Source organism: Bombina bombina, chromosome 5, assembly GCF_027579735.1.
Source record: "Bombina bombina isolate aBomBom1 chromosome 5, aBomBom1.pri, whole genome shotgun sequence".
Lineage (NCBI taxonomy): Eukaryota > Metazoa > Chordata > Amphibia > Anura > Bombinatoridae > Bombina > Bombina bombina.
In genome coordinates, this window is record NC_069503.1 from 841176879 (window position 1) to 841204202 (window position 27324).

The following is a 27324-nucleotide window of genomic DNA, read 5'->3' on the forward strand; positions in this document are numbered from 1 at the left end:
TGGGAACTCTGATAGACTCGGTAGCCATGAAGATATTTCTGATGGAGATCAGAAAATCAAAGATTCTAAATACTTGCCGAGCCCTTCAGTCCAATCCTCGGCTATCAGTGGCTCAGTGTATGGAGGTAATTGGATTAATGGTAGCGGCAATGGAAATCATTCCGTTTGCTCGTTTTCATCTTAGACCACTGCAGCTGTGCATGCTCGGACAGTGGAATGGGGACTATGCAAATTTATCTCCTCAGATAACTCTGGATCAAGAGACCAGAGACTCTCTTCTTTGGTGGTTGTCGCCGGATCATCTGTCCCAGGGGACGTGTTTCCGCAGACCCTCGTGGGTGATGGTGACAACGGACGCCAGCCTACTGGGCTGGGGTGCAGTCTGGGATTCCCTGAAGGCGCAGGGTGTATGGACTCAAGTAAAGTGTCTACTTCCAATCAATATTCTGGAATTGAAAGCAATATTCAATGCGCTTCAGGCATGGCCTCAGTTGGCTTCGGCCAAATTCATCAGATTCCAGTCGGACAATATCACGACTGTGGCTTATATCAATCATCAGGGGGGAATGAGGAGTTCCTTGGCGATGACAGAAGTATCCAAGATAATTCGATGGGCGGAGGCCCACTCTTGTTATCTGTCGGCAATCTACATCCCAGGAGTAGAGAACTGGGAAGCGGATTTTCTAAGTCGACAGACTTTTCATCCGGGGGAGTGGGAACTCCACTCGGAGGTGTTTGCCTCACTAATTCTCCGATGGGGCAGACCGGAATTGGATCTGATGGCATCTCGACAGAATGCCAAGCTTCCAAGATACGGATCCAGGTCGAGGGATCCTCAGGCCGAATTGATAGATGCCTTGGCAGTTCAGCCTAGCTTATGTTTTTCCACCATTTCCTCTCCTTCCACGCGTGATTGCTCGGATCAAACGGGAGAGAACTTCGGTAATTCTGATCTCGCCTGCGTGGCCACGCAGGACTTGGTATGCGGATCTAATGGACATGTCCTCTCTGCCACCGTGGAAACGTCCATTGAGACAGGACCTTCTCATTCAAGGACCTTTCCAACATCCAAATCTAAGTTCTCTGCCGCTGACTGCTTGGAGATTGAACGCTTGATTTTATCTAAGCGGGGATTCTCAGATTCGGTCATTGATACTTTGATACAGGCACGTAAGCCTGTCACTAGAAAGATCTATCATAAAATATGGCGTAAATATCTTTTTTGGTGTGAATCCAAGGGCTACTCATGGAGTAAAGTTAGGATTCCCAGGATTCTGTCTTTTCTCCAAGAAGGATTGGAGAAAGGGTTATCAGCGAGTTCCTTAAAGGGACAGATTTCTGCTTTGTCAGTTTTGGCAGATGTTCCAGATGTTCAGTCTTTTTGTCAGGCTCTAACCAGAATTAAGCCTGTATTTAGACCAATTGCTCCACCTTGGAGTTTGAATTTAGTTATCTTGGAAAGTTTTGTTTTTGGTTGCTATTTCCTCTGCTCGTAGAGTTTCTGAGCTTTCAACGTTACAATGTGATTCGCCTTATCTTTCATTCTGATAAGGTGTTTTTGCGTGCCAAAACTTGATTGTTTCCTAAGGTTGTTTCAAATAAGAATATTAATCAGGAAATTGTTGTTCCTTCCTTGTGTCCTAATCCTTCTTCTAAGTAGGAGCGTCTGTTACATAACCTGGACGTGGTCCGTGCCTTGAAGTTTTGCTTGCAGGCGACTAAGGATTTCCGTCAGTCATCTTCATTATTCATTGTTTATTCTGGAAAGCGTAGGGGTCAGAAAGCTACGGCTACCTCTCTTTCTTTCTTTTTGGCTGAACAGTATCATCCGCCTGGCATATGAGACTGCTGGACAGCAGCCTCCTGAAAGAATTGCGGCTCATTCTACTAGGGCTGTGGCTTCCACATGGACTTTTAAAAACGATGCTTCTGTTGAACAGATTTGCAAGGCTGCGACTTGGTCATCTCTTAATACTTTTTTCAAAGTTTACATATTTGATACTTTTGCTTCTTCGGAGGCTGTTTTTGGCAGAAAAGTTCTTCAAGCAGTGGTGCCTTCCGTTTAGGTCTCTGTCTTGTCCCTCCCGTTTCATCCGTGTCCTGTAGCTTTGGTATTGTATCCCACAAGTAAGGATGAAATCCGTGTATCTTGTAGAAGAAAAGTAAATTTATGCTTACCTGATAAATTTAATTTATTCTACAATACGACGAGTCCACGGCCCTCCCTGTCATTTTTCAGACAGATTTAGATATTTATTTTTTTAGAACTTCAGTCACCTCTGCACCTTTAGCTTTTCCTTTCTCTTCCTAAACCTTCGGTCGAATGACTGGGGGTGGTGGGAAGGTAGGAGCTATATATACAGCTCTGCTGTGGTGCTCTTTGCCACTTCCTGTTAGCAGGAGGTTAATATCCCACAAGTAAGGATGAAATCCGTGGACTCTTCGTATCGTAGAAGAAATTAATTTATCAGGTAAGCATACATTTACTTTTTATAAGCATAGTATTGAAGTTATTACCTGCCTACCTCTAGTCATGGGTACCGCCATATTAAAATCTAGCTTTCAACTCATCATCATAATATAATATTGCAAGCTATTACACTACCCCAACCTAGCTACTTAATAATACCACCTACCTCCAGGCTTTATGTGGTAAACACTGACTTTTATTATGGTAACTGCCATTTAATCTTTAATCTCAGCTTGCAATGCAGCATTCTTTGAGTGCGAGCAAACATGACAGCAGGTATTATGTGTTTTACTGTCCCTTTAGTAACATTTATAAATAACAGAAACTAATATAATATTGCAAGATATTAAACTAACCCAACTCCGCTACTTAATAATGCCACTCGCCTGGCAAATTGACTTTCGTCCATGAGCTAGTGACGTATGGGATATACATTCCTACCTGGAGGGGGCAAGGTTTCCCAAACCTCAAAATGCCTATAAATACATTTCCCACCTCATTAATACTTCAGTTTTACAAACTTTGCCTTCGTTGGAGGATGGTAAAGCAAATCGTGCTTGATTTCTTCTGTGAAATGCCCTTCTAAGCATTTTGAAGCCCAGTTCCTCTCAAAGTACAGTGTTTGTCTGAGGGATGTGAAGGGAGTATTTGCCTAATGATGCCTTGTTTTCACCTATGGGAAATCTATTCTAAGACTTTCTGTGAATTTGGTTGTGGGGATTCTTTTGCCAACTCCCTTTACAGATTGACATTATACTCCTCTACTATTACCTCTGCTGATGTTTCAGTACTGGTTTAACTGTCTGCTATATGTGGATGGGTGTCTTCTGGTAAGTACAGTTGTGCTCATAAGTTTACGTACCCTGGCAGAATTTATGATTTCTTGGCCATTTTTCAGAGAATATGAATAACACAAAAACGTTTTTCACTCATGGTTAGTGGTGTTTAGCTGAAGCCATTATCAATCAACTGTGTTTACTCTTTTTAAATCATAATGACAACAGAAACTACCCAAATGACCCTGATCAAAAGTTTACATACCCTGGTGATTTTGGCCTGATAACATGCACACAAGTTGACACAAAGGGGTTTGAATGGCTATTAAAGGTAACCATCCTCACCTGTGATCTGTTTTCTTGTAATTAGTGTGTGTGTATATATAAAAGGTCAATGAGTTTCTGGACTCCTGACAGACCCTTGCATCTTTCATCCAGTGCTGCACTGACGATTCTGGATTCTGAGTCATGGGGAAAGCAAAAGAATTGTCAACGGATCTGCGGGAAAAGGTAGTTGAACTGTTTAAAACAGGAAAGGGATATAAAAAGATATCCAAGGAATTGAGAATGCAAATCAGCAGTGTTCAAACTCTAATCAAGAAGTGGAAAATGAGGGGTTCTGTTGAAACCAAACCACAGTCAGGTAGAACAAATAAAATTTCAGCCATAACTGCCAGGAAAATTGTGCGGGATGCAAAGACTAACCCACAAATAACTTCAGGTGAAATACAGGACTCTCTGAAAACATATGGTGTGGCTGTTTCAAGATGCACAATAAGGAGGCACTTGAAGAAAGATGGGCTGCATGGTCGAGTTGCCAGAAGAAGGCCATTACTATGCAAATCCCGCAAAGTATCCTGCTTACAATACGCCAAACAGCACAGAGACAAGCCTCAAACCTTCTGACACAAAGAAATTTGGAGTGATGAGACCAAAATTTAGCTTTTTGGTCACAACCATAAACCCTACATTTGGCGAGGAGTCAACAAGGCCTATGATGAAAGGTACACCATTCCTACTGTGAAACACGGAGGTGGATCGCTGATGTTTTGGGGGGGTGTGAGCTACAAAGGCACAGGAAATTTGGTCAGAATTGACGGCAAGATGAATGCAGTATGTTATCAAACAGAACCCCTCTTTTTCCACTTCTTGATTAGAGTTTGAACACTGCTGATTTGCATTCTCAATTCCTTGGATATATTTTTATATCCCCTTCCTGTTTTATACAGTTAAACTACCTTTTCCCGCAGATCCTTTGACAATTCTTTTGCTTTCCCCATGACTCAGAATCCAGAAACGTCAGTGCAGCACTGGATGAAAGATGCAAGGGTCTGTCAGGAGTCCAGAAACTCATTGACCTTTTTATACACACACACTAATTACAAACAAACAGATCACAGGTGAGGATGGTTACCTTTAATAGCCATTCAAACCCCTTTGTGTCAACTTGTGTGCATGTTATCAGGCCAAAATCACCAGGGTATGTAAACTTTTGACCAGGGTCATTTGGGTAGTTTCTGTTGTCATTGTGATTTAAAAAGAGTAAACACAGTTGATAGATAATAAATGGCTTCAGCCAAACACTAACCATGAGTGAAAGAAAAGTTTTTGTGTTGTCATTCATATTCTCTGAAAAATGGCCAAGAAATCATAAATTCTGCCAGGGTATGTAAACTTATGAGCGCAACTGTATATATCTTTTTTGTTTTTTAAGACACTCTCAGCTATGTTTGGCACTTTATATTTTTAAAGTTTTAAATATATATTGCATATATTTGCCATGAGTCAGGTCTATGTTTATTTCCCTTTGCATTCTAACAGTTTCAGCATGGAAAATTGTTTGGGAGAAATTTAGTAATTTTTTTTCTTACCTAAAGTTCCAATTGGTCTTGTTTCTTTCAAATTTTCGTGGGCAAATTAGGCTCGAAATGGTGCAAAATACATCTATTTATTGCGTCATTCTTGGCGCGATTTTTTTGGCTGTGAAGGTTACGTTTGTTGTGACGCAAATCTTGTCATTTCCTGTTAACCTTGGCGCCAAAAGTTTTTTTTTTTTCTCAGCATTTGCGTCATCTTTGTTGGCGTCATTTTTGGCGCCGAAAATTTTGTTATTAAGTCTCTCTCCCTCTTTTGCTCTCTGCTTTCATTTGTTACAGGGGGCTATATTTGCTTTTGCTTTTAATATAAGCATTTTTTCTCATTCCTGAAACTGCTATTTTGTGGAAATTGGATATTTTGTTTAAATGTTATTTTTTATTTTTTGTTACATTTTTCAAGATGTCTCAAACTGATCCTGCCTCTGATGTTACTGTAGGAACCAAGTTGCCTGAAAACAAATCTAACAAAGCTAAGTGTGTATGTTGTAAATTGGCTGATCTTCCTTCTTCAGCTCAAGTATGTGGCTAATAATGTTTCTATAAGTACAAATACATCAACTGTTAAACCTTTGCAGTCAAATGAACATGATATTCCTGTAGATATAAAAGATTATATTGCTGCAGCCATAGAGAAGGCTATGACTGCTATTCCGCCTTCAAATAAACGTAAAATGTCTCTCCTCATAATTCTGATGAAGTTTGTATTGATCAACAGCATACTGAAGTATCTTCTGCTGATGAGGATTTCTCTGGCTCAGAGGATCCTACTTCAAAGACTGAAATTGATAAATCAACCTTTCTTTTTAAGATTGAATATATCCGTTCTTTGTTAAAGAAAGTTTTGTTTACTTTGGGTATTGAGGAATCTAGTCCTCTTGATAACAAGAATAGCAAACTTTTGAATTCTGTTTTTAAGAATTCTGAGGTTACTACTGAAGTTTTTCCTATTCCAGATGCTATCTCTAATATGATTACTAAGGAATGATTGAAGCCTGGTACTTCTTTTAATCCTTCTTCTAGGATTAAAAAGTTGTATCCTTACCTGTGTCTAATTTGGAGCTTTGGGAAAAAGTCCCTAAGGTTGATGCCGCTATTTCTACTCTTGCTAAACGTACTACTATTCCTATGGAAGATAGTACTTCTTTTAAGGATCCCTTAGGTAGGAAGGCATATTTACATACTGGCTATTTCGTTGCTGATGTTGCTGCTGCTTCAACTTTTTGGTTGCACAGTTTAGCACAGCAGTTATCAGATCCTGATTTGTCTAGCATTGTTCTTTTACTTTAACATGCTAATCATTTAATTTGTGATGCTATATTTGATATTATTAAGATTGATATTAAATCTATGTCTTTAGCTATTCTATCTAGAAGAGCTTTATGGCTTAAATTATGGAATGCTGATATGGTGTCTAAATCTAGATTACTATCTTTATCTTTTCAAGGTAATAATCTATTTGGTTCTCAATTGTATTCTATTATCTCCACTATCACTAGGGATAAGGGAGTTTTTTTGCCTCAAGATAAGAAATCTAAGGGTAAATTTAAATCTCCCAATCGTTTTCGTTTCTTTCATCAGACTAAGGAACAAAAAAACACTCCTTCCCCTAAGGCCTCTGGTTCCAATTGGAGACCATCCACAAATTGGAATAAATCCAAGCCTTATAAGAAACCAAATACAGCCCCATAGACTGCATGAAGGGGCGGCCCTCAAACCAGTTCAACTGGTTTTAAGACATTTGTGCAGATTCTGTCCAAAATCAGTGGATTCAGGATATTGTTTCTCAGGGGTATCGAATAGGTTTCAGAATAAGACCTCCCATGGGATGATTCTTCCTTTCCCATGTTCAAACAAACCCTGTGAAGGCTCAGGCTTTTCTGAAGTGTGTTTCAGACCTAGAGCTTTCAGGGGTGATTGTTCCAGTTCCTCTACAGGAACAGGGTTTGGGTTTTTATTCAAATCTGTTCATTGTCAAAAAGAATCAAGATTCATTCAGACCATTTCATGTCCACAATAGATTTACAGGACGCTTATCTTCGTATTCCGATTCACCCAGACCACTCTCGGTTTCTGTGATTCTCTTTTCTAGACGAGCATTACAAATTTGTCGCTCTTCCATTTGGCTTAGCGACAGCTCCGAAAATCTTTTCAAAGGTTCTCGGTGCCCTTCTATCTGTAATCGGAAAGCAGGGTATTGCAGTGTTTCCTTATTTGGACACTATCTTGGTACTGGCTCAATCTTTTCATTTGGCAGAATCTCACACGAAACAACTTGTGTTGTTTCTTCAAATACCTGGTTGGATGATCAATTTACAAAAGAGTTTCTTGAGTTTCTTGATTCCTCAGACAAAGGTCACCTTTTTAGGTTTCCAGATAGATTCGGTATCCATGACTCTTTCTTTGACAGACAAGAGATGAATGAAGTTAGTGTTAGCTTGTCTAAACCTTCAGTCTCTATCATTCCCTTCAGTGGCTATGTGTATGGAAGTTTTAGGTCTCATGATTGCAGCATCGGACACAATCCCCTTTTGGTCGTTTTCATGAGACTTCTTCAGCTTTGCATGTTGCACCAATGGTGCAGGGATTATACTCCGATATCACAGTTGATATACTTAAGTCTCAACATTCAACAATCTCTGTCTTGGTGGTTAAACCATCACCTTATTGTTTAAGGGGCCTCCTTTGTTCGTCCTTCCTGGACTGTGATCACAACAAATGCAAGTCTTACAGGTTTGGGAGCTGTCTGGGGGTCTCTGACAGCATAAGGGGTTTGGGAACCTCAGGAGGCGAGGTTACCAATCAATATTTAGAACTCTGTGCTATTTTTAGAGCTCTTCAGGCTTGGCCTCTAGTGAAGAGAGAACGTTATATTCAATTCCAGACAGACAATATCACTACAGTGGCATATGTCAGTCATCAAGGGGGGACTTGCAGTCCTTCAGCAATGAATGAAGTATCTCTGATACTTTCTTGGGCGGAATCCAACTCTTTTCAAATTTCTGCAATTCATATCCCAGGAGTAGACAATTGCGAACCAGATCATCTCAGTCGACAGACTTTACATCCGGGAGAGTGGTCTCTCCATCCAGATGTTTTTTCAACTGGTACAGATGTGGGGTCACCCAGAAATAGATTTGATGGCCTCGCGTCTGAACAAAAAGCTTCCAATATATACCTTTACAGGTTCATGGATCCTCAGGCGGAGATGGTAGATGCTCTAGCAGTTCCTTGGTTTTACCAACCTGCTTACATTTTTCTGCCTAAACTTCCTGATATTCACTGTTTTTGGGTCAGGCTTTGATTCGTATCAAATCTGTTATTAAATCTATTTCTCCTCCTTGGAGTCTGAATTTGGTTTTGGAAATTGTGCAGGCTCCTCCTTTTGAGCCTATGCATTCTTTGGATACTAAACTACTTTCTTGGAAAGTGTTATTTCTTTTGCTTATCTCTTCTGCTAGAAGAGTTTTCGAATTGTCTGCTCTCTCTTGTGAGTCTCCTTATCTGAGTTTCCATCAAGATAAAGCTGTTTTGCGGACTGCATTTAAATTTTTGCCTAAGGTTGTGCATTCTAACAATATCAATAGGGAAATTGTTGTTACTTCTTTATGTCCTAAGAATACTCTTAAAAAGGTCTTTACATTCTTTGGATGTGGTAAGAGCTTTGAAATATTATGTTGAGGCTACTAAAGATTTCAGTAAGACTTCTAGTCTATTTGTTATTTTTTCTCCAACATTGGTGTGTCCGGTCCATGGCGTCATCCTTACTTGCGGGAATATCTCTTCCCCAACAGGAAATGGCAGAGTCCCAGCAAAGCTGGCCATATAGTCCCTCCTAGGCTCTGCCCACCCCAGTCATTCTCTTTGCCGTTGCACAGGCAATATCTCCACGGAGATGGTTAAGAGTATGTGGTGTTTAGTTGTAGTTTTTTTTTATTCTACTATCAAGAGTTTGTTATTTTAAAATAGTGCTGGTATGTACTATTTACTCTGAAACAGAAAAAGATGAAGATTTCTGTTTGTGAGAGGAAGATGATTTTAGCAGACAGTAACTAAAATCGATTGCTGTTTCCACATAGGACTGTTGAGATGAAGTAACTTCAGTTGGGGGAAAACAGTTAGCAGACTTTTCTGCTTAAGGTATGACTAGCCATATTTCTAACAAGACTGTGTAATGCTGGGAGGCTGTCATTTCCCCTCATGGGGACCGGTAAGCCATTTTCTTAGTCTCAAACAGAATAAAGGGCTTAATATGGGCTATAAAACTGGTAGACACTTTTATGGGCTAAATCGATTGCTTTATTTGGACATTTTATACATGTTTATGCTGAAAATTCACACTTATAAACTTGGGGAACGTTTTTTAACGTCAGGCACTATGTTAGACACCTTTTTCCAGTCAGGAAGGGCCTTCCCAGTTGTAGGCTGAGCCTCATTTTCGCGCCATTACTGAGCAGTTGTTTTTGAGAGCAAGACATGCAGATGCATGTGTGAGGACCTGAAAGTAGTTGGAAAAGTTCCTAGAAGGCGTCATTTGGTATCGTATTCCCCTCTGGGCTTGGTAAAGTCACAGCAAAGGCTGTAGCTGGGACTGTATAGGGGTTAAATCTGTAACTGGCTCCGGTTTCGTTATTTTAAGGGTTAAAGCTCTGAAAATTGGTGTGCAATACGCGATTGCTCTGTTTTAAACACTGAAGAGCAGGAGGGCGCTGATGATAATTATTCTGTCATACCCTCACACCAATCTGAAGGGGCCATGAGGGAGGTTTTGTCAGATGGGGAAATTTCAGATTCAGGAAAAATTTCTCAACAGGCTGAACCTGATGTTGTGACATTTAAATTTAAATTATAACATCTCCGCGCACTGCTTAAGGAGGTTTTATCTACTCTGGATGATTGTGACAACTTGGTCATTCCAGAAAAATTATGCAAGATGGACAAGTTCCTAGAGGTTCCGGTGCACCCCAACGCTTTTCCTATACCCAAGCGGGTGGCGGACATAGTGAATAAGGAGTGGGAGAAGCCCGGCATACCTTTTTGTTCCCCCTCCTATATTTAAGAAATTATTTCCTATGGTCGACCCCAGAAAGGACTTATGGCAGACAGTCCCTAAGGTCGAGGGGGCAGTTTCTACTCTAAACAAGCGCACTACTATTCCTATCGAGGATAGTTGTGCTTTCAAAGATCCTATGGATAAAAAATTGGAGGGTTTGCTTAAAAAGATTTTTGTACAGCAAGGTTACCTTCTACAACCCATTTCGTGCATGTTCCTGTCACTACAGCAGCGTGGTTCTGGTTCGAGGAACTAGAAAAGTCGCTTAGTAGAGAGACTCCATATGAGGAGGTTATGGACAGAGTTCAAGCACTTAAGTTGGCTAACTCCTTTATTTTAGATGCCGCTTTGTAATTAGCTAGATTAGCGGCGAAAAATTCAGGGTTTGCAATTGTGGCGCGCACAGCGCTTTGGCTAAAGTCTTGGTCAGCGGATGTATCATCCAAGACAAAATTGCTTAACATCCCCTTCAAGGGTAAAACTCTCTTTGGGCCAGAATTGAAAGAGATTATCTCAGACATCACTAGGGGAAAGGGCCACGCCCTCCCACAAGATAGGCCTTTCAAGGCCAAGAATAAGTCTAATTTTCGTTCCTTTCGTAATTTCAGGAACGGACCGGCCTCTAATTCTGCATCCTCTAAGCAAGAGGGTAATGCCTCACAGTCCAAACCAGCCTGGAAACCGATGCAAGGCTGGAACAAGGGTAAGCAGGCCAAGAAGCCTGCTACCGCTAACAAAACAGCATGAAGGAGTAGCCCCCGATCCAGGACCGGATCTAGTGGGGGGCAGACTTTCTCTCTTTGCTCAGGCTTGGGCAAGAGATGTTCAGGATCCCTGGACGCTAGAAATAGTTTCTCAGGGTTAACTTCTGGAATTCAAGGAACTACCCCCAAGGGGAAGGTTCCACATGTCTCACTTATCCTCAAACCAAATAAAGAGACAGGCGTTCTTACATTGTGTAGAAGACCTGTTAAAGATGGGAGTGATACACCCAGTTCCAATGACGGAACAAGGAATGGGTTTTTACTCAAATCTGTTCGTAGTTCCCAAAAAAGAGGGAACCTTCAGACCAATTCTGGATTTAAAGATCCTAAACAAATTTCTCAGGGTACCATCGTTCAAAATGGAAACCATTCGAACGATTCTACCCACTATCCAGGAAGGTCAATTTATGACTACCGTGGATCTTAAGGATGCGTACCTACATATTCCTATCCAAAAAGAACATCATCAGTTCCTAAGGTTCGCCTTTCTGGACAAACATTACCAGTTTGTGGCCCTCCCATTCGGATTAGCCACTGCTCCAAGGATTTTCACAAAGGTACTCGGGTCCCTTCTAGCGGTTCTAAGACCGAGGGGCATTGCAGTAGTACCATACTTGGACGACATTCTAATACAAGCGTCGTCCCTTTCAAAAGCAAAGGCTCATACAGACATCGTTCTGGCCTTTCTCAGATCTGACGGATGGAAGGTGAACATAGAAAAAAGTTCTCTGTCTCCATCAACAAGAGTTCCCTTCTTGGGAACAATAATAGATTCCTTAGAAATGAGGATTTTTCTGACAGATGTCAGAAAGTCAAAACTTCTAAGCGCTTGTCAAGTTCTTCATTCTGTTCCACGTCCTCCCATAGCTCAGTGCATGGAAGTAGTAGGGTTGATGGTTGCAGCAATGGACATAGTTCCTTTTGCGCAAATTCATCTAAGACCATTACAACTGTGCATGCTGAAACAGTGGAATGGGGACTATTCAGACTTGTCTCCAGTGATTCAAGTAGATCAGAAGACCAGAGTTTCACTCCGTTGGTGGCTAACCCTGGGCCACCTATCCCAGGGAATGAGCTTCCGCAGACCAGAGTGGGTCATTGTCACGACCGACGCCAGTCTAGTGGGCTGGGGCGCGGTCTGGGAATCCCTGAAAGCTCAGGGACTATGGTCTCGGGAAGAGTCTCTTCTCCCGATAAACATTCTGGAACTAAGAGCGATATTCAATGCTCTCAGGGCTTGGCCTCAGCTTGCAAAGGCCAGATTCATAAGATTCCAATCAGAGAACATGACGACTGTTGCGTATATCAATCATCAGGGGGGAACAAGGAGTTCCCTGGCGATGAAAGAAGTGACCAAAATAATACAATGGGCGGAGGATAACTCCTGCCACCTATCTGCGATCCACATCCCAGGTGTGGAAAACTGGGAAGCGGATTATCTGAGTCGTCAGACATTCCATCCGGGGGAGTGGGAACTCCACCCGGAGATCTTTGCCCAGTTGACTCAATTATGGGGCATTCCAGACATGGATCTGATGGCGTCTCGTCAGAACTTCAAGGTTCCTTGCTACGGGTCCAGAACCAGGGATCCCAAGGCGACTCTAGTGGAATCACTAGTAGCACCTTGGACCTTCAACCTAGCTTATGTGTTTCCACCGTTTCCTCTCATTCCCAGGCTGGTAGCCAGGATCAAACAGGAGAGGGCCTCGGTGATCTTGATAGCTCCTGCGTGGCCACGCAGGACTTGGTATGCAGACCTGGTGAATATGTCATCGGTTCCACCATGGAAGCTACCTTTGAGACAGGACCTTCATTTGTTCAGGCTCTGGTTAGGATCAAGCCTGTTTACAGACCTTTGACTCCTCCCTGGAGTTTAAATCTAGTTCTTTCAGTTCTTCAAGGGGTTCCGTTTGAACCTCTACATTCCATAGATATTAAGTTATCTTGGAAAGTTTTGTTTTTGGTTGCTATTTCTTCTGCTAGAAGAGTTTCAGAGTTATCTGCTCTGCAGTGTTCTCCGCCCTATCTGGTGTTCCATGCAGATAAGGTGGTTTTGCGTACTAAGCCTGGTTTTCTTCCAAAGGTTGTTTCTAACAAAAATATTAACCAGGAGATAGTTGTACCTTCTTTGTGTCCGAATCCAGTTTCAAAGAAGGAACGTCTGTTACACAATTTGGACGTAGTCCGTGCTCTAAAATTCTATTTAGAAGCTACAAAAGATTTCAGACAAACATCTTCTCTGTTTGTCGTCTATTCTGGTAAAAGGAGAGGTCAAAAAGCGACTTCTACCTCTCTTTGCTTTTGGCTTAAAAGCATCATCCGATTGGCTTACGAGACTGCCGGACGGCAGCCTCCTGAAAGAATCACAGCTCACTCCACTAGGGCTGTGGCTTCCACATGGGCCTCCAAGAACGAGGCTTCTGTTGATCAGATATGTAAGGCAGCGACTTGGTCTTCACTGCACACTTTTGCCAAATTTTACAAATTTGATACTTTTGCTTCTTCGGAGGTTATTTTTGGGAGAAAGGTTTTGCAGGCCGTGGTGCCTTCCGTTTGGGTAACCTGATTTGCTCCCTCCCTTCATCCGTGTCCTAGAGCTTTGGTATTGGTTCCCACAAGTAAGGATGACGCCGTGGACCGGACACACCAATGTTGGAGAAAACAGAATTTATGCTTACCTGATAAATTACTTTCTCCAACTGTGTGTCCGGTCCACGGCCCGCCCTGGTTTTTTAATCAGGTCTGATGAATTATTTTCTCTAACTACAGTCACCACGGTACCATATGGTTTCTCCTATTTTTTCCTCCTGTCCGTCGGTCGAATGACTGGGGTGGGCGGAGCCTAGGAGGGACTATATGGCCAGCTTTGCTGGGACTCTTTGCCATTTCCTGTTGGGGAAGAGATATTCCCGCAAGTAAGGATGACGCCGTGGACCGGACACACCGTTGGAGAAAGTAATTTATCAGGTAAGCATAAATTCTGTTTTCTGGCTCCAGGAAAGGTCAGAAAGCCTCTGCCATTTCTTTGGCATCTTGATTGAAACTTTTGATTCACAAAGCTTATTTGGAGGAGGGACAGATCAGTTGCCACTTCTTGGGCTTTTAAGAATGAAGCTTCAGTTGATCAAATTTGCAAAGCAGCAACTTTGTCTTCTTAGCATACTTTTACTAAATTTTACCATTTTTATGTGTTTGCTTCTTCTGAAGCAGCTTTTGGTAGAAAGGTTCTTCATGCAGTTGTCTCATTTTGATTCTAATGCCTTTTGATTTGAGTTTTTCTGACATTTTTAAGAAAACTTAATAATTTTTTTGGATTTAATTTCTCAGCGGATTTAGCTATTTTTATTTTATCCCTCCCTCTCTAGGGATTCGTGGACGTCCACATCTTGGGTATTATATCCCATAAGTCACTAGGTCATGGACTCTTGCCACTTACATGAAAGAAAACATAATTTATGTAAGAATTTAACTGATAAATTTATTTCTTTCATACTGGCAAGAGTCTGAGACCCAACCTATTTTTTTGTGGTTATGATTTTTTTTGTATAAAGCACATTATTTTTTTCAAGTTCCTCTTTTTTGTATGCTTTGTACTGCTTTTTTACACCTCACTTCTTGGCTATACGTTAAACTGAAGTATGAGTGAGGTAGGAGGTGTATTTATAAGCATTTTGAGGTTTTTGAAACTTTGCCCTCTCCAGGTAGGAATGTATATCCCTTACGTCACTAGCTCATGGACTCTTGCCACTATGAAAGAAATGAATTTATCAGGTAAGTTCTTACATAATGTTTTTATTATTTATTTTGCCCCTTTTCCTTTTAAAGGGACAGGCTACACCAAAATTGTTATTGTTTAAAAAGATAGGTAATGCCTTTACTACCCATTCTCCAGCTTTGCACAAGCAACATTGTTATATTAATATACTTTATAACATTTAAACCTCTAAATGTCTGCCTGTTTCCAAACCACTTTATACAGTCTCTTATCACATGCTTTTTTTATTATCTTTTCACAACAAGAGACTGCTAATTCATGTGTGACATATATATAACATTGTGCTCACTCCTGTGGAGTTGTACAGGACACAGCATTAATTGGCTAAAATGCAAGTTAATAAATAAATAGCCATGTGATAAGTGGGCTGTCAGAAGAGGCTTAAAAGTATATTATTATAACCATGATGACTGTGCAAAACTGGATAATGGGTAATAAAGGGATTATCTATCTTTTTAAGCAATAACATTTTTGGAGTAGACTGTCCCTTTAAATATTTTTTATTGGACTGGTTATTTTAAGTCTTGCTAAATTTCAAAGTGAGTTTGTTAATGGAAGTTTACAGCATCAGAGAGAGCCAGTGAAAATGCAGGTTTAGCGCTGCACAATCTGTCGGCGCTCTACAAATAACTAATAATAATAATAATAATAATAATAATAAGTGAATTTTCTGAATTTGATAAAATAAAGAAACTTACCAAGGACTTGAAGATGTCAAACAAAAGATGGGCATTGTAGGGTGCTAATAAATCATGGCAGATGTTTATTGTATCTATCATTAATGAGTTTGTGGAAAGATTCAAATATACAGTATAATTTTCCGTACTGAGGACGTCCATCTATTAAAGCAATAGGGACAGATATATTAAAATTCATTAAGCAAAATATGAGGCAGGCATTACACCAAGTCACTATGATGCCATTAGATAACTAAGTCCTTGAAAACGACATATAGGCCTGTTTTCCAGATTAGTGTGGTGACTTACTACTTAGTTGCAAAAAACTGAATAGACACTTGATATATCACAACTGCATTGTATGAATTACAAGCACAGCAATTGTATTAATACACTTTTTACCTCTGTGATTACCTCGTATCTAAGCCTCTGCAGACTGTCCTCTTATCTTAGTTCTTTTGACAAACATGGATTCTAGCCAATGAGTGCTGATTAATAAATAAGTCTACAGGAGTGAGCTCAATGTTATCTATATGGCACACATGAACTAGCACTGTCTAGCTGAAAATTGTCAAAATGCACTGAGATAAGAGGTCAGCCTTCAATGACTTAGAAATCAGTTTATGAGCCTATCTAGGTTTAGCTTTCAACAAAGAATAACAGTAGAACAAAGCACATTTGATGATAAAAGTAAATTGAAAAGTTGATTAAAATTGCATGCTCTATCTGAATCATGAAAGTTTAATTTAGACTTGACTGTCCCTTTAAGTACAGCGGTGCCTGTAACACTTTCATTGCTGCAATGTTATGTTATATCAAGGACCCAGGAAAGCAAGTTAAGCCAATAAACTCTGTGAGGACCCAGGAAGTAGAGCTCCGTGCTGGAAATCAGTTTCCCCCGGGCACACTGACACTGCAGGGGCCTGGTTAGCAAGTATGGTATCTACCATTTAACCTTTACTCTCAGCTAGCCATACAGCATACAGTGAGCATGCAATTTTACTTCTATTATCAACTCTTCTTTGTTCTTTTGGTATGTTTTGTTGAAAAGCAGGGATGTAAGCTCAGGAGCGTGCACATACCTGGAGCCCTATATGGCAGCAGTTTTGCAAGAAAACTAGGTTACGACAACATTTCCTGCCATGTAGTGCTCCGAACACCTACTTGAGTATCTCTGCAGCAAAGAATATCATGTAATTTTTATGATATAAATAAACTGGAAACTATTTTAAAATTGTATACTCTGTGAATCAAAAAATAAATGTATTGGGGTGCATATCCCTTTAAAGCACAATGTACTCTCTGACATGTGGATGTGTTGAAGAGCCAAGGTTTAGTTTTTGATAGTAGGTAGAAATTTAATTTATCGTGGAATTGTGCAGCTTGTTAACCTGCTGTATGTTAGATCTGTTTTACCACAAAGATATGGCATGTTTTAGCTTTGAATGAAAAATAGCATACAGTACATCTAAATTGTAGAATGGTTCTAAATATACCCATATACTAATACGTTTGTATTCTTAATGTCTGCTGAAGTTTAATTACATTTCCATAGTCCCTTCTCTGGGGTTTATTGGCTATTAGAAATGAATCTGGCAGATTATTTAAGGAGCAGTTATGTCATGTTCATAATTAGGTTGGGGACTAAAATAAGTGTAATGTATTTTGCTTTTAAATCTTTAGGTAACCGAGATCCAGGACTGGAGTGCATCAAGCCCACACAGTGCAGCATATGTTCTTTGGGACAATGGAGCAAAAAATCTTTACAGGGTTGGATTTGAAGGCATGGTAAGCATTTAAAAAAGCACAAAGAAGGCAACGGTTAAGGGGAGGGGAAGGTCAAAGTAACAGCTTATTCTTTCATTCCTTGGCTATTGTAGACACTTTTTTGAATTTCCTTTTGTAAATGCACATGGAGCCGTTGTGCATATGCGTTAGACTCTAATCTATGTCTGTGTGTAATTTAACTCTTGGTTTTATGACTAAATGGGAGGTGGCTTCTTGTAATTTGTTACATCTGGTTTTGAAAATTTGTAGTGAAAATCTACTTCTGAAAATGACGAAGCAATTCTACAATTAATAAAGTATTTATCTATTTTGCCTAATATTTTTTTTCTTTCTCTATTCTCTCTATCCATAAAAGCTTTGTACAATAGAGCTGTAGAAGTTATGATCAATCTGTCCTTGGTGATAGAGCTGTGCTCAAATTGGATGCTAGATAGTTCCAAAATCAATTCAAATCTTTTTTTTCTTTTCTATTTTTTGTTCTATATATTTTACTTATTTATATATTTGTTTATTATGCTGTGATTCATCTGGACCTGTAATGTGCTGCATAGTGATTGCTTAGAAAAGGTTTAAATGGACAGTATTTTTAGGGCAAGATTACAAGTCTCGTGGCAAATCAGTTGCGAAAAGACTGCGCTCATTATGGCTTTTTCGCTTTTGGGGTTGCGCAACTATTACAAGTTGAGAAATAACTTATTTTGTGTTAAGCCGCGTAATGCAAACAGCCAAATTGCAGTGTTTTTACGTATTCCCCATAGAAGTCAATGGAGAAAACAAATAGAAAAAAACACACACAAAAACCCTAATATGTTGCGCAAAGCCCTTGACGTAATCCCCCTTACAGTGTACATGACAATGCAAAAATATTTCATATTGAGAAAAAATTTTCACAACGGAATATGTTCCATTCATTTATAAATAACTATTTCTCTATATATGTGATGATTTTTGGACTGCTATATCTATAGCGAGATATGTATATGAATATATAAATATGTCTAGATATCTCGAGATCTATATGCAAATATCGCTTTGACTATCCCTCTGAGATACTGTTTAATGTGCATAAGATTGTAATGTGAAGTCTTTTCATTATCTCCACATATGTCTATACATATAAATCCATGTTTCTCTTTGTATGTGTATGTATGTCAATGTAAATTCCCCGCGATCTCCAGTATGAGTGTAACTGTACTTTGTAATGTATTTTGGAAGTGTTTCGTGAAACTTTTATGTTGCGCAAAGCATGTTAACTACAGCTCTTGGAGTTGTCTGCATACTCAAGCCCGGATTGGCTCCTCAAAATAAGGCAAATGGTTGGTGGAGTTTGGCTGTTGAAAAACTATTGTAGTAAAAAAAGAATGTTTATTTTAAAAATGTTTAGACTTCCCTCATCATTTCTATTGCAACGCAACACAATTGTCTTGCAATTACAAAGTGTTTACTCCCCTTTAACAGAGTATGGTCCCCCTGCTCTGTGTGGCAGTTTTTGGAATAAAAGAACGCAATGAATTGTAGTGGAAATTCCTAGTTACATGTGTTTATAGCTGTATAATATTGCAACCTCTAAACATTTTGGGCTAGATTACAAGTGAGGTGCTTTCTTAACATTCGCCGGTAAAGAGGCAAATTGGTCCCAGCAAATTTTAAATAACCGTCCATTACAAGTGGCTGATTAATGCTACCGTGAGCTCACTTTTACACTTAGCGCTAGAAATAATTAAACAGAGATCAGACCAGAAGTTGCTCCAATTGCCCCCAAATAAGAAGGACTGCACATTAACATACATTAACATAAAAGATAAGCATCTTTATTTAAAAACAAAAAAAACTGCACAAAGCAGTTATAAGGGGTTAAAATGAAGGATTTGTAGGGTTTTAGAAAAAATAGCACTGAAAGTGCATTTACATGGAGGTCAGTGGGGGACTGCATTTTCTCTATAAATATGTATGTATATGCTTACATACATATATACATATACATATATATATATATATATATATATATATATATATTACACACACACATAAATATATATGTATATAAGCAGATACATATATATATTGTTGCCCTACGCTGCGCGATTTGCCCGCTGAGCTAGGTGGTTTTCGATGTCTTTCGGCCTGAAAACAAATCTCCAATTGAAGCCTATGGAAGCGTACTCGCGTGAGCACCGCACTTGTAATACCAGCGCACTTTTACTGAGTGGAGTGCAAATATCGCGTAACTGTGATATTGCACTCCACTCATTATCTAGCCCTTTATGGGGTATTCAATTTTGACTTTAAAACCACATTCTTTTAAACTCTACCATTTTTTAATCTTGTTGAAAAGCAAAACTGTAAACCACTATTGAGAATGACTGTTAAATCTTGTGCCATAGTGTAGCGTTCCCACCCGCGCTCGCTCTCGGACCTCACTGAGAACACTCAGGCCGCCTCCTGCCTCCTCCAGCGATGGGCCGACCACCCACCTCCCTCCTGTCCCTCCCACTCCACCAACAATTGGCACCATCGCTGGCCCTCTCTGCATCAGTTGCTTACCAGAGGATATTGCAGAATGCATCAATATCAAGGCATCACTGCAATACCCTGGAAGCGATCACGATGGCTTCCAGCGATTGAAACGCCTGAGGACATGCCAGGCAAGTCCTTGGTCGTTAATGACCGTTTTTTGTAGGACGTGCCTGGCACGTTTTTGGTTGTTAAGGGGTTAAATAGAAGCATTTTTGCAGTTCAAACTATGTCTCGCATTAGAAGAAAAAGGGAAAACAAACGAAAATGCAGTAAAGTGTTTATTATGAACTTACTGAACTCAAGAAAATAGAGAGACGCACTCACTGAGACAGAACAATAGCTAGAAAAACTTCTGTGCTTGTCCACAAGGCCAGTGCCACTCAGGGTGCAGTCTCTTTTTGCACACTATGCCTTTTCACAGAGAAAAAATATCCTGTAGCATATCAGTCTGATCCTGCCCAATGACAGTCCAGCACCGAAATACCAGGCAATTCTTCTCTGAACAAGACAAACAACAAACCCCAGACATACATTTCGGCCTCTCTTGGGCCTCGTCAGTGAGGTGCAGTTGCATATCTCTAGGGCATGTGTGCAAGGAGTCCAACGTCTGGTTTCCCCCTTTTACTCTTAGGGAGACCTAAGAGTAATTTACATAAAATCAAGAAAATAGAGAGACGCACTCACTGAGACAGAACAATAGCTAGAAAAACTTCTGTGCATATTGAGCAAAAAGAGGCTGCTTCTAGGGTGGTAACTAGCCATAGAACAAGCTATTATGCTATTGTTCGTTCCCAGGTTGAGCGCTTCTCTCCTTTTATTTATGCAAATTATGACACTTAGGGAAGTCTCCCTAAGTGTGATGCGGGAATCCAGACGTGGACCCGTTGCTCAGTGTTCCTAGAGGGATATGGCTGCACCTCACTGACGAGGCCCACAATAGGCCGAAACGTACGTCTGGGGTTCTGCTGTTTCCCTTGTTCAGAGAGGGATTGTCTGGTATTTCGGGGCTGGACTGCACTGTTAAGTCAGGATCAGACTGATATGCTACAGGAAAGTTCTTCTCTGTGAAAGGCACATATTGAGCAAAAAGAGGCTGCTTCTAGGGTGGTAGCTAGCCATAGAACAAGCTATTATGCTATTGTTCGTTCCCAGGTTGAGCGCTTCTCTCCTTTTATTTATGCGAACTTGCTGAACTAACATAAATCAGTAATCCGCTTATAAAACAAGGCAATGATTAAAGGAACACTAAGGTCAAATTAAATTTTCATGATTCAGATAGAGCATGTAATTTTAAACAACTTTCCAATTTACTTCCATTAAAAAAAAATGTGCACATTCTTTTATATTTACACTTTTTGAGTCACCAGCTCCTACTGAGCATGTGCAAGAATTCAGACTATAGGTATATGCATTTGTGATTGGCTGATTGCTATCACATGGTACAGGGGGAGTGGAAATATACATAACTTTGAAATCTACAACACATTTGAAATTCAGAATAAATGCTATTGTATTGTCTTGTTATCTTGCATTTGTTGATTATGCAAATCAACTGTGTTTACTGGTCCTTTAAACCAGGGCTTGACAAACCCAGGAGCCTGGGAGCCACTGGCTCCTAGAATTTTACCCCTGGCTCCTAACTTTTTGGGTTATTCTCCATATATCTATATACAAATCCAACTGTCTGGCTCCTAAAAATATTCCTTGCTCCTAAATATTCTTACTGGCTCCTAATTTTTGAACATATTCGTCAAGCACTGCAGTTTAAACTATAAACACATCTTTGGGTTTCGGATAAGGTGTTAATAGCATGCAACAGTGCTGATAGTCATCATTCAGTGCAACACAGACAGATGTTGTATCAAACTTCTCTTTAAGATGTTGCCCAAAAGTGGTACTATCTCTTTTGGAATGGGACATCCCACCCTTTTTAGATAATAACACTGCTTGAGAACAGAACAGCATAGTGAAATACAAGTGTAACATATTTGTTAAAGGTATTTCTCTTAAAGGCAAATATTTGTTTTTACATGTGCATGTATACGTCCATTAGCGATAATGCTTCTAGTTAGTTACTACTATTCAGTGACACACACATGTGCCGTGAGGGTTTATGCACCAGTATTCAAACACCATGCCTGCTCAGAGAGCTGACAAAGTATCTGAGACCACAGCACAAATGTGATATAAATAATATTAAATATGCACAGCATAAATCGAAAATTAAAGAGATAGTCTTGTTAAAATTAAACTTTCATGATATACATGGGGCATGCAATTTTCCAATTTACTTTTATAAAAAAAAAATATTTCTTGATATTTTTTGAAAGCTAAACCAATATCGGCTCATATGCTAATTTTGAAGGCCTTGGGATGGCCCCCTTTTTACACTAATTCCACCAGGGCAGCCCCTGCGAGGGTCAACGAGAAAAACCCTGTTACAACTGGCGATGTTTAGATAATTGGGCCCTCTATAAGGTGTAGTGTTTGAATACTGGTGCACAGGGCCCTAACAGCATATATGTGTATGCTGCTAAAAAACAGTAATAACTTTTACAAGAAGCGTTTTTGCTATTGGAAGTATATTGCATACATATTTCTATTTAAACTGAAATGCACCCATGCACATTTTAGTTTTCACCTTTCTATCCCTTTTACATTTAAGCATATTTCTTTTAGCTGTTCTTCTTTTCATTTTCAATATGTATAAAGTCTACAAATTATCACTTGGCTGAAGCATTTTTAAAAGGACAGTAAAGTCAAATTTTAAAGTCAAACTTTAATTGCTCAGGGCATACAGTTTAAAACATCTTTCCAATTTACTTCTATTATCAAATTTGGTCTATTCTCCTCGTGTCCTAGGTATGGTCATAGAAGCTCAGCAGCATTCATGTGTCTAACAGTTTATTGGGGCTCTGTTGCAACTGTGTATGACATTGTTCCAAACACTGCTAACACAAAGCACTTTTATTTACTATATATATATATATATATATATATATATATATATATATATATATTTCTCCAACATAGGTGTGTCCGGTCCACGGCGTCATCCTTACTTGTGGGATATTCTCTTCCCCAACAGGAAATGGCAAAGAGCCCAGCAAAGCTGGTCACATGATCCCTCCTAGGCTCCGCCTACCCCAGTCATTCTCTTTGCCGTTGTACAGGCAACATCTCCACGGAGATGGCTTAGAGTTTTTTAGTGTTTAACTGTAGTTTTTCATTATTCAATCAAGAGTTTGTTATTTTCAAATAGTGCTGGTACGTACTATTTACTCAGAAACAGAAAAGAGATGAAGAATTCTGTTTGTATGAGGAAAATGATTTTAGCAACCGTAACTAAAATCCATGGCTGTTCCACACAGGACTGTTGAGAGCATTAACTTCAGTTGGGGGAACAGTTTGCAGTCCTTTGCTGCTTGAGGTATGACACATTCTAACAAGACGATGTAATGCTGGAAGCTGTCATTTTCCCTATGGGATCCGGTAAGCCATGTTTATTACGATTGTAAATAAGGGCTTCACAAGGGCTTATTTAGACTGTAGACATTTTTTGGGCTAAATCGATTGATATTAACACTTATTTAGCCTTGAGGAATCATTTATTCTGGGTATTTTGATATAATTATATCGGCAGGCACTGTTTTAGACACCTTATTCTTTAGGGGCTTTCCCAAAGCATAGGCAGAGTCTCATTTTCGCGCCGGTGTTGCGCACTTGTTTTTGAGAGGCATGGCATGCAGTCGCATGTGAGAGGAGCTCTGATACTGATAATAGACTTCTGAAGGCATCATTTGGTATCGTATTCCCCTTGGGTTTGGTTGGGTCTCAGCAAAGCAGATACCAGGGACTGTAAAGGGGTTAAAGCTTAAAACGGCTCCGGTTCCGTTATTTTAAGGGTTAAAGCTTCCAAAATTGGTGTGCAATATTTTCAAGGCTTTAAGACACTGTGGTGAAAGTTTGGTGAATTTTGAACAATTCCTTCATGTTTTTTCGCAATTGCAGTAATAAAGTGTGTTCAGTTTAAAATTTAAAGTGACAGTAACGGTTTTATTTCAAAACGTTTTTTGTACTTTCTTATCAAGTTTATGCCTGTTTAACATGTCTGAACTACCAGATAGACTGTGTTCTGAATGTGGGGAAGCCAGAATTCCTATTCATTTAAATAAATGTGATTTATGTGATAATGACAATGATGCCCAAGATGATTCCTCAAGTGAGGGGAGTAAGCATGGTACTGCATCATTCCCTCCTTCGTCTACACGAGTCTTGCCCACTCAGGAGGCCCCTAGTACATCTAGCGCGCCAATACTCCTTACTATGCAACAATTAACGGCTGTAATGGATAATTCTGTCAAAAACATTTTAGCCAAAATGAACCCTTGTCAGCGTAAGCGTGGATGCTCTGTTTTAGTTACTGAAGAGCATGACGACGCTGATATTAATATCTCTGAAGGGCCCCTAACCCAATCTGAGGGAGCCAGGGAGGTTTTGTCTGAGGGAGAAATTACTGATTTAGGGAACATTTCTCAGCAGGCTGAATCTGATGTGATTACTTTTAAATTTAAATTGGAACATCTCCGCATTTTGCTTAAGGAGGTATTATCCACTCTGGATGATTGTGAAAATTTGGTCATCCCAGAGAAACTATGTAAAATGGACAAGTTCCTAGAGGTGCCGGGGCTCCCAGAAGCTTTTCCTATACCCAAGCGGGTGGCGGACATTGTTAATAAAGAATGGGAAAGGCCCGGTATTCCTTTCGTCCCTCCCCCCATATTTAAAAAATTGTTTCCTATGGTCGACCCCAGAAAGGACTTATGGCAGTCAGTCCCCAAGGTCGAGGGAGCGGTTTCTACTTTAAACAAACGCACCACTATTCCCATAGAGGATAGTTGTGCTTTCAAAGATCCTATGGATAAAAAATTAGAAGGTTTGCTTAAAAAGATGTTTGTTCAGCAGGGTTACCTTCTACAACCCATTTCATGCATTGTCCCTGTCACTACAGCCGCATATTTCTGGTTTGATGAACTGATTAAGGTGCTCGATAGTGACTCTCCTCCTTATGAGGAGATTATGGACAGAGTCAATGCTCTCAAATTGGCTAATTCTTTCACTCTAGACGCCTCTTTGCAATTGGCTAAGTTAGCGGCTAAGAATTCTGGGTTTGCTATTGTGGCGCGCAGAGCGCTTTGGTTGAAATCTTGGTCGGCTGATGCGTCTTCCAAGAACAAGCTACTAAACATTCCTTTCAAGGGGAAAACGCTGTTTGGTCCTGACTTGAAAGAGATTATCTCTGATATCACTGGGGGTAAGGGCCATGCCCTTCCTCAGGATCGGCCTTTCAAGGCAAAAAATAGACCTAATTTTCGTCCCTTTCGTAAAAACGGACCAGCCCAAGGTGCTACGTCCTCTAAGCAAGAGGGTAATACTTCTCAGGCCAAGCCAGCTTGGAGACCAATGCAAGGCTGGAACAAGGGAAAGCAGGCAAAGAAACCTGCCACTGCTACCAAGACAGCATGAAATATCGGCCCCCGATCCGGGACCGGATCTGGTGGGGGGCAGACTCTCTCTCTTCGCTCAGGCTTGGGCAAGAGATGTTCTGGATCCTTGGGCGCTAGAAATAGTCTCCCAGGGTTATCTTCTGGAATTCAAGGGACTTCCCCCAAGGGGAAGGTTCCACAGGTCTCAGTTGTCTTCAGACCACATAAAAAGACAGGCGTTCTTACATTGTGTAGAAGACCTGTTAAAAATGGGAGTGATTCATCCTGTTCCATTGAGAGAACAAGGGATGGGGTTCTACTCCAATCTGTTCATAGTTCCCAAAAAAGAGGGAACGTTCAGACCAATCCTAGATCTCAAGATCTTAAACAAATTTCTCAAGGTCCCATCTTTCAAGATGGAAACCATTCGAACTATCCTTCCTTCCATCCAGGAAGGTCAATTCATGACCACGGTGGATTTAAAGGATGCGTATCTACATATTCCTATCCACAAGGAACATCATCGGTTCCTAAGGTTGGCATTCCTGGACAAACATTACCAGTTCGTGGCGCTTCCTTTCGGATTAGCCACTGCTCCAAGGATTTTCACAAAGGTACTAGGGTCCCTTCTAGCTGTGCTAAGACCAAGGGGCATTGCAGTTGTACCTTACCTGGACGACATTCTGATTCAAGCGTCGTCCCTCCCTCGAGCAAAGGCTCACACGGACATCGTCCTGGCCTTTCTCAGATCGCACGGCTGGAAAGTGAACGTGGAAAAGAGTTCTCTATCCCCGTCAACAAGGGTTCCCTTCTTGGGAACAATTATAGACTCCTCAGAAATGAGGATTTTTCTAACAGAGGCCAGAAAGACAAAGCTTCTGGACTCTTGTCGAATACTTCATTCCGTTCCTCTTCCTTCCGTAGCTCAGTGCATGGAAGTGATCGGGTTGATGGTAGCGACAATGGACATAGTTCCTTTTGCGCGCATTCATCTAAGACCATTACAACTGTGCATGCTCAGTCAGTGGAATGGGGACTATACAGACTTGTCTCCAAAGATACAAGTAAATCAGAGGACCAGAGACTCACTCCGTTGGTGGCTGTCCCTGGACAACCTGTCACGAGGGATGACATTCCACAGACCAGAGTGGGTCATTGTCACGACCGACGCCAGTCTGATGGGCTGGGGCGCGGTCTGGGGATCCCTGAAAGCTCAGGGTCTTTGGTCTCGGGAAGAATCTCTTCTACCGATAAATATTCTGGAACTGAGAGCGATATTCAATGCTCTCAAGGCTTGGCCTCAGCTAGCGAGGACCAAGTTCATACGGTTTCAATCAGACAACATGACGACTGTTGCGTACATCAACCATCAGGGGGGAACAAGGAGTTCCCTAGCGATGGAAGAAGTGACCAAGATTATTCTATGGGCGGAGTCTCACTCCTGCCACCTGTCTGCTATCCACATCCCGGGAGTGGAAAATTGGGAAGCGGATTTTCTGAGTCGTCAGACATTGCATCCGGGGGAGTGGGAACTCCATCCGGAAATCTTTGCCCAAGTCACTCAACTTTGGGGCATTCCAGACATGGATCTGATGGCCTCTCGTCAGAACTTCAAAGTTCCTTGCTACGGGTCCAGATCCAGGGATCCCAAGGCGGCTCTAGTGGATGCACTAGTAGCACCTTGGACCTTCAAACTAGCTTATGTGTTCCCGCCGTTTCCTCTCATCCCCAGGCTGGTAGCCAGGATCAATCAGGAGAGGGCGTCGGTGATCTTGATAGCTCCTGCGTGGCCACGCAGGACTTGGTATGCAGATCTGGTGAATATGTCATCGGCTCCACCTTGGAAGCTACCTTTGAGACGAGACCTTCTTGTTCAGGGTCCGTTCGAACATCCGAATCTGGTTTCACTCCAGCTGACTGCTTGGAGATTGAACGCTTGATTTTATCGAAGCGAGGTTTCTCAGATTCTGTTATCGATACTCTTGTTCAGGCCAGAAAGCCTGTAACTAGAAAGATTTACCACAAAATTTGGAAAAAATATATCTGTTGGTGTGAATCTAAAGGATTCCCTTGGGACAAGGTTAAGATTCCTAGGATTCTATCCTTCCTTCAAGAAGGATTGGAAAAAGGATTATCGGCAAGTT

The 27324-nt window shown here is 40.7% G+C and overlaps 1 protein-coding gene across 2 annotated transcripts in view; it reads left to right on the forward strand.

Annotated features, from left to right (window-relative positions):
- MIB1 (MIB E3 ubiquitin protein ligase 1) overlaps positions 1-27324 on the forward strand; it is a 476845-nt gene that overhangs the window by 35170 nt on the left and 414351 nt on the right. For both annotated transcript variants that reach the window (XM_053714972.1, XM_053714973.1), the window contains exon 4: positions 17073-17177. In XM_053714972.1, coding sequence (XP_053570947.1) covers positions 17073-17177 — 105 coding nt within the window. The remainder of the gene's footprint in view (positions 1-17072; positions 17178-27324) is intronic.